This window comes from Hypanus sabinus, chromosome 8 (assembly GCF_030144855.1).
Source record: "Hypanus sabinus isolate sHypSab1 chromosome 8, sHypSab1.hap1, whole genome shotgun sequence".
NCBI classification, from domain to species: domain Eukaryota; kingdom Metazoa; phylum Chordata; class Chondrichthyes; order Myliobatiformes; family Dasyatidae; genus Hypanus; species Hypanus sabinus.
The window spans coordinates 143377112-143390463 of NC_082713.1; the positions used below are offsets into that span (position 1 = coordinate 143377112).

Below are 13352 nucleotides of genomic sequence, written 5' to 3' on the forward strand. Positions count from 1 at the left end.
CAGGCAACAAGATAAAGACATACATTGTTCAACATATAAATTGAATTCTGATTTCATAAAGCAATGACTGAGTAGCAGGAATCGTCCACATGCCTGAGAACTTCACAACTGTACATTATGAAGTAATGGGATTGAAATTCCTTCAACTTGAATGTTTAGGAATGAGTGACTCTGTTTCATGAATCTGCTGAATTTATCTATTTGGCTTTGCTGATAAAGGGCATGTGGTATATGAAAGCAAAGCAAAGCTAAAAAAGGAAAATTATTTGAATGTGATTTGGTTTGGGGTGTACTTGCTGGTGAATTGAACACAGATGGCTGCTAAATTCCTGTTCAAACACTGTATTAATTTTTTAGACTATATATTACAGTTCATAAAGAATGACGAAAATAATTTTTGAACTTTTCAATGAAGTAAATAGAAAGTAATTTTAAGTGAAGTACCTGACTGGCAAACAATCACTAAATCTTGTTCTACCTCTTTGTTTCAATTAAGCTCTGCAACTATTAAGATGAGCATTTTTTCATTGGGGAAAATTAAATTTAGTTGATCTGCAGTTAAGTAAAATTGCCTGCCACCACCTTATATAGCCAACTAAGCACCGACAACTAACATAGTGGTAGTAATACTTTCTGGATTTATATTCCTAGTGATTAAGTGCAGTATTGTGTCAGCTATTTTCATCTCTTTTGCACTTGCAAAGCCAAATTTAATAATAAATGTGATTGTACCTCTGAACTGTTTGATTTATTTACAATTTCTGATGCTTCTTCATTAAAATCCTTTGGAAGAAGTGTAGTTCTGCTCACTTGTTTCAAATCTAACTATGTGGCATGTGAATGACATTAGTATAAGACCATAAGATATAGGAACTGAATTAGGCCATTTGACCCATTGAGTCTGCTCTGCTATTTCATCATGGCTGATCCAATTTTCCCCTCAGCACCAATCTCCTACCTTCTCCTGGTGTCCTTTCATGCCTTGACCAATCAAGAATCTATCAACCTCTGCCTTAAATATACATAAGAAATTGGCCTCCACAGCCATCTGTGACTAAGATATTCACAGATTCACCACTCTCTGGCTAAAGAAATTTCTCTTCATTTCCATTCTAAACAGACACAGCTCTATTCTGAGGCTGTGTCCTCTGGTCTTAGACTCTCCCACCATAGAAAACATCCTCTGCACATCCACTCTATCAAAGCCTTTCACCATTTGATAGGTTTGAAGGAGGTCACTCCTCATTCTTCTGAAATCTAGTAAACACAGCCCCAGAGCCATCAAACACTCTTCATATGACAGGCCATTCAATCCTGGCATCATTTTTGTGAACCTCCTTTGAACCCTCTCCAGTTTCAGCACATCCATTCCGAGATAAAAGGCACAAACCTGCTCACAATACTTCAAGTGAGGCCTCACCAGTGCTTTATAGAGTCTTAACGTTACATCCTTGCTTTTATATTCTAGTCCTCTTGCAATGAATGCTAACATTGCATTTTCCTTCCTCACCACAGACTCAATCTGCAAATTAACATTTAGAGACCCCTGCACAAAGACCCTCAAGTCCCTTTACACCCCAGATGTTTGTATTTTCTCTCCGTTTAGAAAATAAACAAGCCTTTCATTTCTTCTACCAAAGTGCATGACCATACACTTCCTGGAACTGTATTCCATCTGCCATTTCTTTGCCCATTCTCCTCATCCTTCTGTAGCCTTTCTACTTCCTCAAAACCACCTGCCCCTCCACCTATCTTCATATGGTCTGCAAACTTTTGCAACAAAGCCATCAGTTCCATCATCCAAATGATTGACATATAATGTAAAACGAAGATAGGCCCCTGTGGAACACCACTAGTCATTGGCAGCTAATCAGAAAAGGCTCCCTTTAGTCTCTCTGTTGACCTCCTGCCAATCAGTTGCTGCTTTATCCATGCTAGAATCTTTCTTGTAATACCATGGGCTCGTAGCTTGCTAAGCAACCTCATGTGCGGCACCTTGTCAAAGGCCTTCTGAAAATCCAAGTACCCAACATCAACCAATTCTCCTTTGTCTATCAAGCACAGTACTTCTTCAAAGAATTCCAACAGATTTGTCAGACAAGATTTATCTTGGAGGAATCCATGGTGACTAAGGCCTATTTTATGATGTGCTTCAAAGTACCCTGAGACCTCATCCTTAATAATTTTCCCAACATTTTCCCAACCACTGTCAGAAACTAACTGGCCTGTAATTTCCTTTCTTCTGCCTCACTCCCTTCTTGAAGAGTGGGGTGACATTTGTAATTTTCCTGTCTTCCAGAATCATACCAGAGTCTAGCGATTATTTAAAAATCATTGCTAATGTCTCCACGATCTCTTCAGCGACCATTTTCAGAACTCTGGGGTGTGCACCATCTGGTCCAGATGACTTATCTACCTTCAGACCTTCCAGTTTCCCAAGAACCTTCTCTCTAGTTACAGTAACTTCACACATTTCATGACCACTGACACCTGGAACTTCCACCATACTGCTAGTGTCTTCCACAGAGGACTGATGGAAAATACTTATCCAGATTGTCCTCTATTTCATTGTCCCCGATTACTACCTCTCCAGCATCATTTTCCAGTGATCCAATATCCACCTCACCACTCCTTTATGCATCTGGAGAAACTTTTCATATCCTCTTTAATAATATTGGCTAGCTTAATTTTATATTCCATCTTTACATTCTTAATGCCTTTTTATTGCCTTCTGTTGGTTTTTAAAAGCTTCCCAATCCTCTAACTTCCCACTAATTTTTGCTCTATTATATTTCCTCTCATTGGCTTTTATGTTGGCTTTGACTTCTCTTGTAAGGCACAGTTGTGTCATCTATCTTTTAAAATACTTATTTCTCTTTGGGATGTATGTATCCTGTGCCTTCCAAATTGCTTCCAGAAATTCCAGCCATCATCCCTGCCAGCGGTCTTTTCCAGTCAATTCTGGCCAACTCCTCTCTCCTGCCTCTGTAATTCCCTTTACTCCACTGTAATACTGAGACTTTATCTTCTTCTTCTCAAATTTCAGGGCGAATTTGATCATATTATGACTACTTGTATTGTTGGGGAAAAATGTGTTTAAAAAATTAATGTGACCAAAAATACATTATCCCTCAAGACTTGATAACCTGCATCCCAAAGTTTTGAAAGATTTGGCTATGACAATGGTAGATACTGATTGTTGTCTTTGAAAATGTCAATAATTTTAGAACAGTTCCCATAATTTGGAAGGTAGAGAATGTTGCCCCATTGTCCATGAATGGTGAAATTGAGAGTATGTGGAACTTTGGATCTATTAGCCTGACAAGTTTAGGGGAAGATTCTATTTCTATTCTGTAGAAAGTGGTAACAGAGTCCCAAGAAGATAATAATTGGATATGACTGAGTCAAAATGTATTTATAAAAAGGATAATCATGTTTGACAAAGATGTTGGAGATTAACAAGATTATTGCTAACAGAGTAGTGGGTTTGGCGCATTGGCCTTTGATATGAGGTTATAGAACAAAATTGCAGTGCCTTGGATTGTCAGGTAATATACTGGCATGGTTTAAGGATTGGTTAATGGACAGAAAAACAAAGGGAGAATAAATAGCTCATCTTGGAGTTTAGGGGCTCTATTCAATTGGGCACCACAAGCTGGATGCATAATGCAGAGAGACCTCTGGAGGATAAAGGCAGATTGTGAATAATTGAGGATATGGCAAAATGAATAAACTGTTGCAAAATCTAAGTTCTGTAAGGCGGTACACAACTACAAAAAGTTGTTAGAAAGGAAAATAATATAGACTAGAGTTGACCTATTTCAGTCGTATATGATCTCAAGAGTTATGTACAGACCATTTCTCTACATAGAAACATAGAAAATAGGTGCAGGAGTAGGCCTTTCAGCCCTTTGAGCCTGCACCGCCATTCAGTATGATGATGGCTGATCATAAAGAGGAATATGCTTGCAGCAGACGGAAGGTGATAAAATTTTGCTGTTTGAGAAGACATTGAACAGACAGAGTCAACAATCTCTAGTGTTAGAAAATGAGGACTGATCTCATTGAAACATACAACATGCTTGCAGGCTTTGATAGATAGATTCGAGAACGATGTTTCCCCTGGCTGGGTGTCACCTAAAGTCAGGTGTTACAGTCTCAAAATAAGGGGTTGGCCATTCAGATCTGAATTTTTGGAGTGTTCTTTTTATCCAAGAAAGCTGTAAAGGCTCGGTTGCTGAACTTATAAAAGACAGTATCTGATTGATTTTTGGATTTTGAGGAGATTGAGAAATATGGGGTTACTATAGGCAAGTGGCACCAAGATAAAAAATCATCCATAATCTCATTGAAAGTGGAGCAGGTACAGGAGGCAAATATGCTACTCCTGGTTCTATTTTGCATGTCCTAAGAGGGTTTATTAACTATTGAGGTTAAAGTTGCAGTCGGTTGCTCAATTGGGCATTTTTGAGGGCAGAGCCAGTATGTTTAAAAAAGAAGAGAGTAATGCAATGCGAAGTTGTAATACATCAAGCAGTATCAAACGAAGTTGAGGAGTAATAGTAACTGAAAAACTGAAGCAAATATGGGACTAACCAATCGGGAGGACTGACTACAGAGGTATAAATATCATTGGACTAGATATGCCTAGGCATCTTCCCTGATGAAGGTGGCAGAGTTTGTCATTGAAACATGGGCTATAATCAATACCTGTACCCAGGTGGAAGCCCAAAAAGAGTTTATTCATCACATACACTGAGAAAGCAATAGACTTTTTTTTAAAGGGATACTTTTACGCTAAATTATTTTGTTGATGATTTCTTCTTTGACATTATCTATTGCATTAATGCTTTTGCATCACAATCAGTCAAGGTAAAATTAATATGCATCAACTTTAGGCAATGATGGTTTATCTTTAATTCATAATCTCTTGAAATATATATAAGCATGAAAGTGTGTTCTTACAATATTTAAAGACACTGTGTATAGTACTTGATTATCTTTGAGATAACATCATTGACCTATTTACACAGATGACCGCCTATGGGGCTTTCATTCACAAGGGTTCCTTCTGCAGAAATTACTTCAACATACTTGACCTGGTGGTGGTTAGCGTCTCTCTCATTTCTTTTGGAATGCAGTAAGTTATATATACGTTGTTCTGAAATATTCACCTGCTAGGCCAAAGTAATGGTTTGAGAAGTGTGAACTCATGTAAATGGATGAATATCAAATGCTACTCCTCATAGTATTGTGTAAATAAGTTGAACTGTGTTTCAAAACATTTCTGTACCATGACTTCTTGAATTCAGTACTGACCACCCATAGAAATATGTTGACTTACAATTCAGAATCAAATACTTTTAAGCAACATCACATCAAAATGGTTTCACATGCAATATTAATGTCTGACTACTTGAAGTAATCTTTTTGCCAACAACCAAAACGAATAAAGCATAGCTGCTTTGTATGGAAAAGAAATTCCAGAAAATTTTAGAACAATTTAAATAACACAGTGTTTAGCAGAAGAAAGCATTCAATAGTCAAAATTATCCAAAGAGCTGTTTTGGACTTCAAGCTGCTCTCTAAATGGACAAGGAAGATTCCCGGGAAGAACTTGGCATGGTTAATATATAGATATGCAAAATTGCTCTTTGATAATATCACAAGGGTCAAGAATTGTATTTTAGCAAGAGGCCTCCACAAGGTAGTTTAACAGTTACTCACAAAGCCAACCTGATAGGAAGAGGATTGGGTTATTTCAGTGTGTTTCTAGAAAAAGCATAATTGCGTGGATCTTTCAAATCCCCTCCTACCAGCTTAGCAGTGACAGGATGCTGCATTGAATTTGGCGGATTACATGAAAATCATTGTTACACAGCCTAAAAACAAGCCCTTTGGCCCAATCCACATACACTGGCCAAGTCGTCAGTCCAGTCGAGTACAATTCACCTTCATTTGTCCCATATTGCCACCTACGCTGGAAGCTTGTTCCATCTACCCACCACCCTCTGTGTGGAACAAGTTTTCCCTCAGATGCCATTTAAATCTTTCCCCTCTCTCTTTACATCCATGCTCTCTAGTTTCAGATGTCCCTTTCTCTGGCCAGAAAGGACAATGATACCCACCTTATTTATGCTGCTCCTGATTTTACACACCTCTATTAGGCAAACCCTGACCCTTCTTTGCTTCAGGGAATGAAGTCCCTGCCTATTCTGCTTTTCCTTATAACTCAAGCCCTTCAATCTTGATATTATCTGTGTAGCTCTTTTATGCAGCCTTGGGAGACTAATGCATTCCTCTTTATACCTGTCTGACTGGGACTGCACACAATATTCCAAGTGTAGTCTCACCAATGACTTGTACAGTTGCAACATGGGGTCCCAACATCTGGACTCAGTGCCCTGATAGCTGAGGACACACACACCAGACACCTTCTTCACCACCTCATCTACCTACGATCCACAAACCTGTAACCTTAGGACTTTCTGTTCCACAGCACTCTCCAATGCCCTACCATTTACCATGCATATCTTGCCCTGGTTTAACATGCCAAAATGCAACCCCCGCCCCCACCACTTGTAAGAGCTAAAGTAAATCTTCCATTCATTGGTCCACTTCCCCAGGCAAACTAGATCATGTTATAATCTTAGAATCTTAGATAACCTTCTTCATTGCCCACTACACTACCAATTTTATGAATTAACATGGACTGAAGATACACTGTTACTTAGGAAACAAAGCAGAAGTAATGAGCTCCTTTCTTGCTGGAAGGATTTAAGAAGAGGAGTATCCCATGAATCATTTCGAATGAGGATCAGGTGCCCTAATCAAGGAGCCCAGTGGAACACAGGGAAAAGGGAATTAACTGAAATGAGTAGTCAGTGGACTGGACCATGACAGTCCCCTTATTTGAGAAAGGATATAATAGCAGTAGCCTGCTGGTGGCATAGTGGCATCAGCGCTGGACTTTGGAGTGAGAGGTCCCAAATCCAGCCGGGACCCTTGCACGCTCTCCATCCATGCTGGGTTAAGAGCTGATGATCTCTTAAAAAAAACTCACCCAGCAGAAGGCAATGGCAAACCACCACTGTAACTTGCCTCGTACACGATTTCTCAATATGTCAGAGCGGCATGGAAGGAAATCGCCCGCTAACTGGAAAATTCTGGATGCGACGTATCAAAAAAAAAATAGCAGTGGCGGCTGTTGAAATGAGATTCACGAGGCCATTTAAGAGAGATGTTCTAGCAGAAGCAGCTAAAGAAGTTGGATCTGTATTCTTTGGAATTTAGAAGTATCTAGGCAACTCATTGAAACATATAAGATACCAAGGAGGCATGATAAGTCAGATGTTGGGATGTTTACTGCAGAGACAAATGTGTGACAGTTAAGGTCCACAAACTAAAACTCAGTATTTAGCCATTAATTTAAAGTCAAGACAATTTAATGTTTAATTAAATTTAATGACAATTGGCAATTTAATATTACCAATCACATTTTGTAAATCTGCAAGTTTTTTGAGATTTTGTTTGATACCAGCAAAGTTTTGATATGTTTGAAGGTATTATTGAATAATTATTAGAATGTGTTCCACCATAATACACATAACTTCTGTGTTTGCAGCTCCAGTGCAATAGCAGTGGTGAAGATACTGAGAGTGCTACGAGTATTGCGACCTTTGAGAGCCATTAATAGAGCAAAGGGATTGAAGGTAATAGATCTTCCCGTTACAATATCAATCACTTCTATTAATAATTTGGCTTTAATACAGTAAAGTATTACAAGGCATTTTAAAGAAGTTTGATCAATGACTAACACCAATGAAATTGTGGCGAGGGGGATGGAGATGTTCAGTGGAATTATTTAATAAGCAAGAACGATACGGAAATTAAGGCTTTGTGTAACAGGAATCACTGTAGATGAGCAAGGAGGGACATAATAGGTGAATGGGTCAGTGTCAATTAGGACATAGAGACCAGGTTTAGGTTACCTTAAATATAGAACAGGCAGAGGTGAAAGTACAGGCAGAGGTGCTTTGCAGAATTGGCACAAGTTTTGCAAGTATAGATGCAGAAAATTGAGAAAAGAAATTAATCCTATTGATGAAAAACATCAGTTATTGCTGAAAGTGAGCTTCTAAAAGTGAGTGTGAGCTTATTTTACACTACCATGTATTCAATAAGATTATAATCTGAGCTGCAAATAATCACTTATTGTTTACAGTCTGCATGGAATCTGATAAAAATAAATTGGTATTTTTGGGGGAATTAAAATGAGATGCCAAGTCACTATCATATAATGTCTTTAAGCAATACAATCAATTAAGTGATAAATAAATAATGGTGCTTACAGTTTAAAGAACTTTAATGAATTGAAACCTTAATTATTATCTGCTCCTTGGCTGGTCAGCAAATACAGAACAATAGATCCAGTACCTGAGGCATTTCTGATACAATATTCTGTATGAAATACTGCTCTGTGCTGACTTTGTTGATCTTTGGTAATAGTAAAACAAAACACAAACAAAGGAAAGTATCCTTTATTTCAGATATCTCACAACTTCTCAAATCTTTTACAAGCACCGAAGCACTTTATCTAAATGCACTAGCATTATCTAGTAGATTTAGCAGCCGATTTGTGCACAGGAAAATGTGTTAATAATCAGTTAAGTTTCCTGTACCTAATCGGCATCTATCACTCACTTCATTGAACCTTGCAATCTTTGAGGTTTATATCAGGATAGTGTTCGAGATTGATGGAGGGGTGGAGGTATAAAATACTATTTATTTGTTTACTCACTGTTCAATAGTCAATTGTCAGGACTTTTAAATGATTGGCAAGATGGTTCCCATGATAAATTAGAACTTAAAAATATTTATCTAGTTTATGAAATGATAACAAATTCTTTGAATTATCACAGAGTTAAGTATAAATAAATCTTGAAAAGTCACAGGTTTCATGAAAATAGTTATTTTAATGGAATGCTTAATCATTTCAGAATTTATTATTGAGTACTCTTTTTGAAACAAATATTTGTTTCAAAGCATTTGAAAACTGATTGTTTTCCTGCTCTAACTGGTAAAAAATTTCTGGAGTCATCTTCATCAAAACTGTAACAAGAGGGAAAAGAAAGATTACTTTGTATTCATAAAGGTTTCTTCCCACCTGCAGAATTCATTCCAACCTCTCTTAAAAGTGCCTTTTTGGCTTTATTTAAAATTTAGAATAATATGTATTTATGTTGCATAAATCATAAAGCTGTCATTTTATTACCCTTTCAGCACGTTGTTCAGTGTGTGTTTGTGGCCTTAAGGACTATCGGTAATATCGTAATAGTGACCACATTATTACAGTTCATGTTTGCATGTATTGGAGTACAGCTTTTCAAGGTAAGACTGAATTAGCATTTATTTTACAAATTAATTAATTTTTTTATCTACTTGTTGATTTGTTTCACTTTGAGTTTCTTGACCCTTCCTACATGGTAAGAGGATAATTTGCTACCTACCTCTTAAATTCTGACTAAATCCAGGCAAGTATAATATTCCCAGTTTTAGCTCAATAATAGCTCATGAGACAACTATGGTGTAACCACAAAATTAACATAGGATATTCTGTCCTAGTTTAATAAATGCATCTGTGTAGATCTGACATTTCCATTTTTGAGTAATACTTTTAATATTCATTTGGGTGACTCTTCAAGGTGAATCTAAATACATATTTGCAGAGATTTACTTTCTAAAGATTTAATAAATTACTGTTGGGTAATGATTAGCCAGTTGTTCTTACTAATCAGAATCAGAATCAGAATCAGACTTTAATGGCCAAGTACCTGTGCACATACAAGGAATTTACTTCCGGCAGATGTTGTCTCTCTGCTCATAACAATAATAATGATAAATATAAATGAAAATATAGATTATACATATAGGTAGTGCAATCCAAGTAATAGTTAGCCGACAGTTAACCGGCAGTTAACTGTTCAGCAAAGTGACCGCAGTAGGGAAAAAACTTCTCCAGAGCCTATTAGTCTTAGTCTGGAGGGATCTGAAGCGCCTACCAGATGGAAGCAGTTCAAACAGTCCGTGCGCAGGATGGAAGGAGTCCTTTATGATGTTCCCCGCCCAGTTTTGCTTAATTTTAACAGGGACATCTGTCTTTCTAGTTAATTTGGTTGGCAGAATGGGTAATAACTTTAGCACTGGGTTGTATTTTCTTTATGAGTGCTTTATTACTCTTTAGTACTCAAATATACCATGTTATTTATTGTGTTACTTTTCTTAAATAATGATATTCATGATAATTCAAATGTACTTGTATCTATAAATGTGCTAGTATGAAGTAGAAGCATTTTTCTTTCTTTTTTTAAAACTTTTTTATTGTATTTCAAGTAGTTACAAAATAAAAGTATGGAAAAAAAATGTATATTACCCATCCCCCCTCCCCTTAACCCCTTCCCCCTAGCATCCCTATAGGGAAAAAAAGAGAAAGAAAGAAAGAAAAAAAAAGAAAGAAAGAGTGCCTGGATATCGGGAGATCCCCACATGCTCCATGGAGTTCGTAATAACTTTAGTATATATATTTATTTCTTTCCCCAAATAACCAATTATTTCATCTTCGGAGCACCTATATATTTAATCCTGTCTTTTGTAAATAAGGGCGCCAAATTTTCAAAAATTTTTCATATTTATCTCTTAAATTATAAGTATTTTTTTCAAGTGGAATACAGCTGTAAATTTCTTTCTTCCAACGATCTATACTTAAGTATGAATCCGATTTCCAAGTAACTGCAATAGCCTTTTTGGCTACTGCCAATGCAATTTTTATAAATTCTTTCTGATATTTATTCAATTTGGGTATCTGTTTTATCCCTTCAATATCACCTAGTAAAAATAATATTGGATTATGTGGAAGTTGTATTCCAATAATTTGTTCCAATAAAACTCTTAAATTTGTCCAAAAAGGACAAAGACCAAGTAGAATGTAAAAAAGTACCAATTTCTTGGTTACATCGGAAACATTGATCAGATAAATTTGGGTTTAATTTACTTATTTTTTGTGGTGTAATATATAATTAATGTAAAAAGTTATATTGCACTAATCTTAACCGGACATTTATTGTATTTGTCATACTCTCAAGACATAGTCTTGACCAACTTTTTTCTTCAATTTTAATATTCAAGTCACTTTCCCATTTTTGTCTTGACTTATGGAATCCTTGTTTAATTGCCTGTTTTTGAATCAAATTATACATACAAGAAATGAATTTTTTTAATATTTCCTTTTTGAATTAAAGTTTCTATTTCATTAGATTTCGGCAATAACATTGTTTGACCTAATTTTTCTTTTAAATAAGCCCTTAGTTGAAAGTAACAAAAAAGAGTGTTGTTTGATACTTTATATTTATTCTTTAATTGATCAAATGACATTAATATACCTCCTTCAAAACAATCACCTATATACCTAATCCCTTTTTGAAACCAATTATATAAAAGTTGATTATCCATTGTAAAAGGAATAAGTCTATTTTGAATTAAAGATCTCTTTGCTAATAAGGATTTCTTTATCTCATCGTCAACATTTATCTTATTCCATAAGTCAATCAAATGTTTTAATATAGGAGATTCTTTCTTTTCCCGTATCCATTTAGATTCCCATTTATATATAAAATCTTCTGGTATATTTTCTCCTATTTTATCTAGTTCTATTCTAATCCATGCCGGTTTATCTTTCTCAAAAAAAGATGCAATAAATCTAAGTTGATTTGCTTTATAATAATTCTTAAAATTTGGAAGTTGTAACCCTCCTAGATCAAATTTCCATGTCAATTTTTCCAGCGATATTCTTGACATCTTACCTTTCCAAAGAAACTTCCTCACATATTTATTTAACTCTTGAAAAACTTCTGGGGTATTTGTATTGGTAGTGATTGAAATAAGTATTGTAATCTAGGAAATATATTCATTTTTATGGTATTTACTCTACCTACTAATGTTATTGGTAATACCATCCATTTATCAAGATCTTCTTGAATTTTTTTCAATAGTGGTAAGTAATTTAATTTATATAAATTCTTTATATCATTATCAACTCTTATACCTAAATATTTTATACCATTTGCCGGCCATCTAAATTGGGTTATTAATCGACATTGACTATAATCTCCTTTAGTAAGAGGTAAAATTTCACTTTTATCCCAATTTATTTTATAACCTGATATTTTCCCATATTCTTCTAATCTATAGGATAATTTACGCAACGAGTGTAATGGGTTTGTTAGATATAGCAGAACATCATCAGCAAATAAGTTAATCTTATATTCTTCCTGTTTAACTCTAAAACCCTTAATATCTGGGTCCATTCTAATTAATTCAGCTTGATTGGGTACAAAATGAAGAGAATATGTTCAAAAATTCTATTGAAAAAGTCAATGTTCATCCCTCCCTTTGCCAATCAGCTCCATTTCCAACTGATCATAATTGCAACAATCCCCAGTCATCCCTTGTTTATATCTTTATTTAGATCCATCAAGTATTTCAACAACCCATATTCTCCCATCTATTTATTTCTCTCCCTTGTTAACCCGTCCTCCTGACTACCTTGTCTCCATCTTTTGCCTGGCTTTCAGCCCTGTACTGCCAGTTCATATACTTTATCTATTGCATTCTGCCTTCACCTCCACATAATGCCATCAAGATGTCGCTTTCCTGCCTCCCTCATACCCTGTGAATCTCCTGGTGATACATCATCTTATGCACAGTGGAAATACCTTAACAGGCTTGCAGAAATGAAAAAAATAAATGACAATGAAGCATGATCAAGGATTGAGAGAGAGAAGCACAGGTGGGATTTTGGGGATAGACCATCATCACCCTTTCACGTTTTATTTTACCTCTTAAATCTCACATGGATCTCCAGGGCTGAAGGGTTCAAGCTCGAAGTACCTGGCTGGTCTGCAGAGACATAGCTAGCCCATAGCCATAGTGCCACCTCAAAGATTTTCTTCTTGGAGAGTCTCACCTTCTTAACACAAGGGATTCCCACATGATCCACTGCCCCTTGCTAAGAATCTGTATAAGTTTGTTCTGAAAAAAGTGTTTTAATTCCATGAAGAACGTTACTTAAGACCACACTCCAGGCACAGTTGATCATCATATGAAAAAGCTATGTGGGAAACACAGCACAGAAGTATAGAAAGAAATTTTAATTCATCCATTAAAGTATCTACTGTTGGGGAGATGCTGCATATGCATTAGGATTCCTAGTAGATGCCTATTACTGTAATAGACAGGGCAGCAATTAATGGCCATTGGTTCAGAAGAGAACCACTACTATTCAGCCTCTCACAGTT

The 13352-nt window shown here is 36.1% G+C and overlaps 1 protein-coding gene across 1 annotated transcript in view; it reads left to right on the top strand.

Annotated features, from left to right (window-relative positions):
- The window catches only part of cacna1c (calcium channel, voltage-dependent, L type, alpha 1C subunit), a 615084-nt gene that overhangs the window by 402205 nt on the left and 199527 nt on the right, over positions 1-13352 (top strand). Inside the window, exons 22-24 of the mRNA XM_059978076.1 lie at positions 5034-5140; positions 7625-7712; positions 9283-9390. Of these exons, the coding sequence (XP_059834059.1) occupies positions 5034-5140; positions 7625-7712; positions 9283-9390 (303 nt within the window). The remainder of the gene's footprint in view (positions 1-5033; positions 5141-7624; positions 7713-9282; positions 9391-13352) is intronic.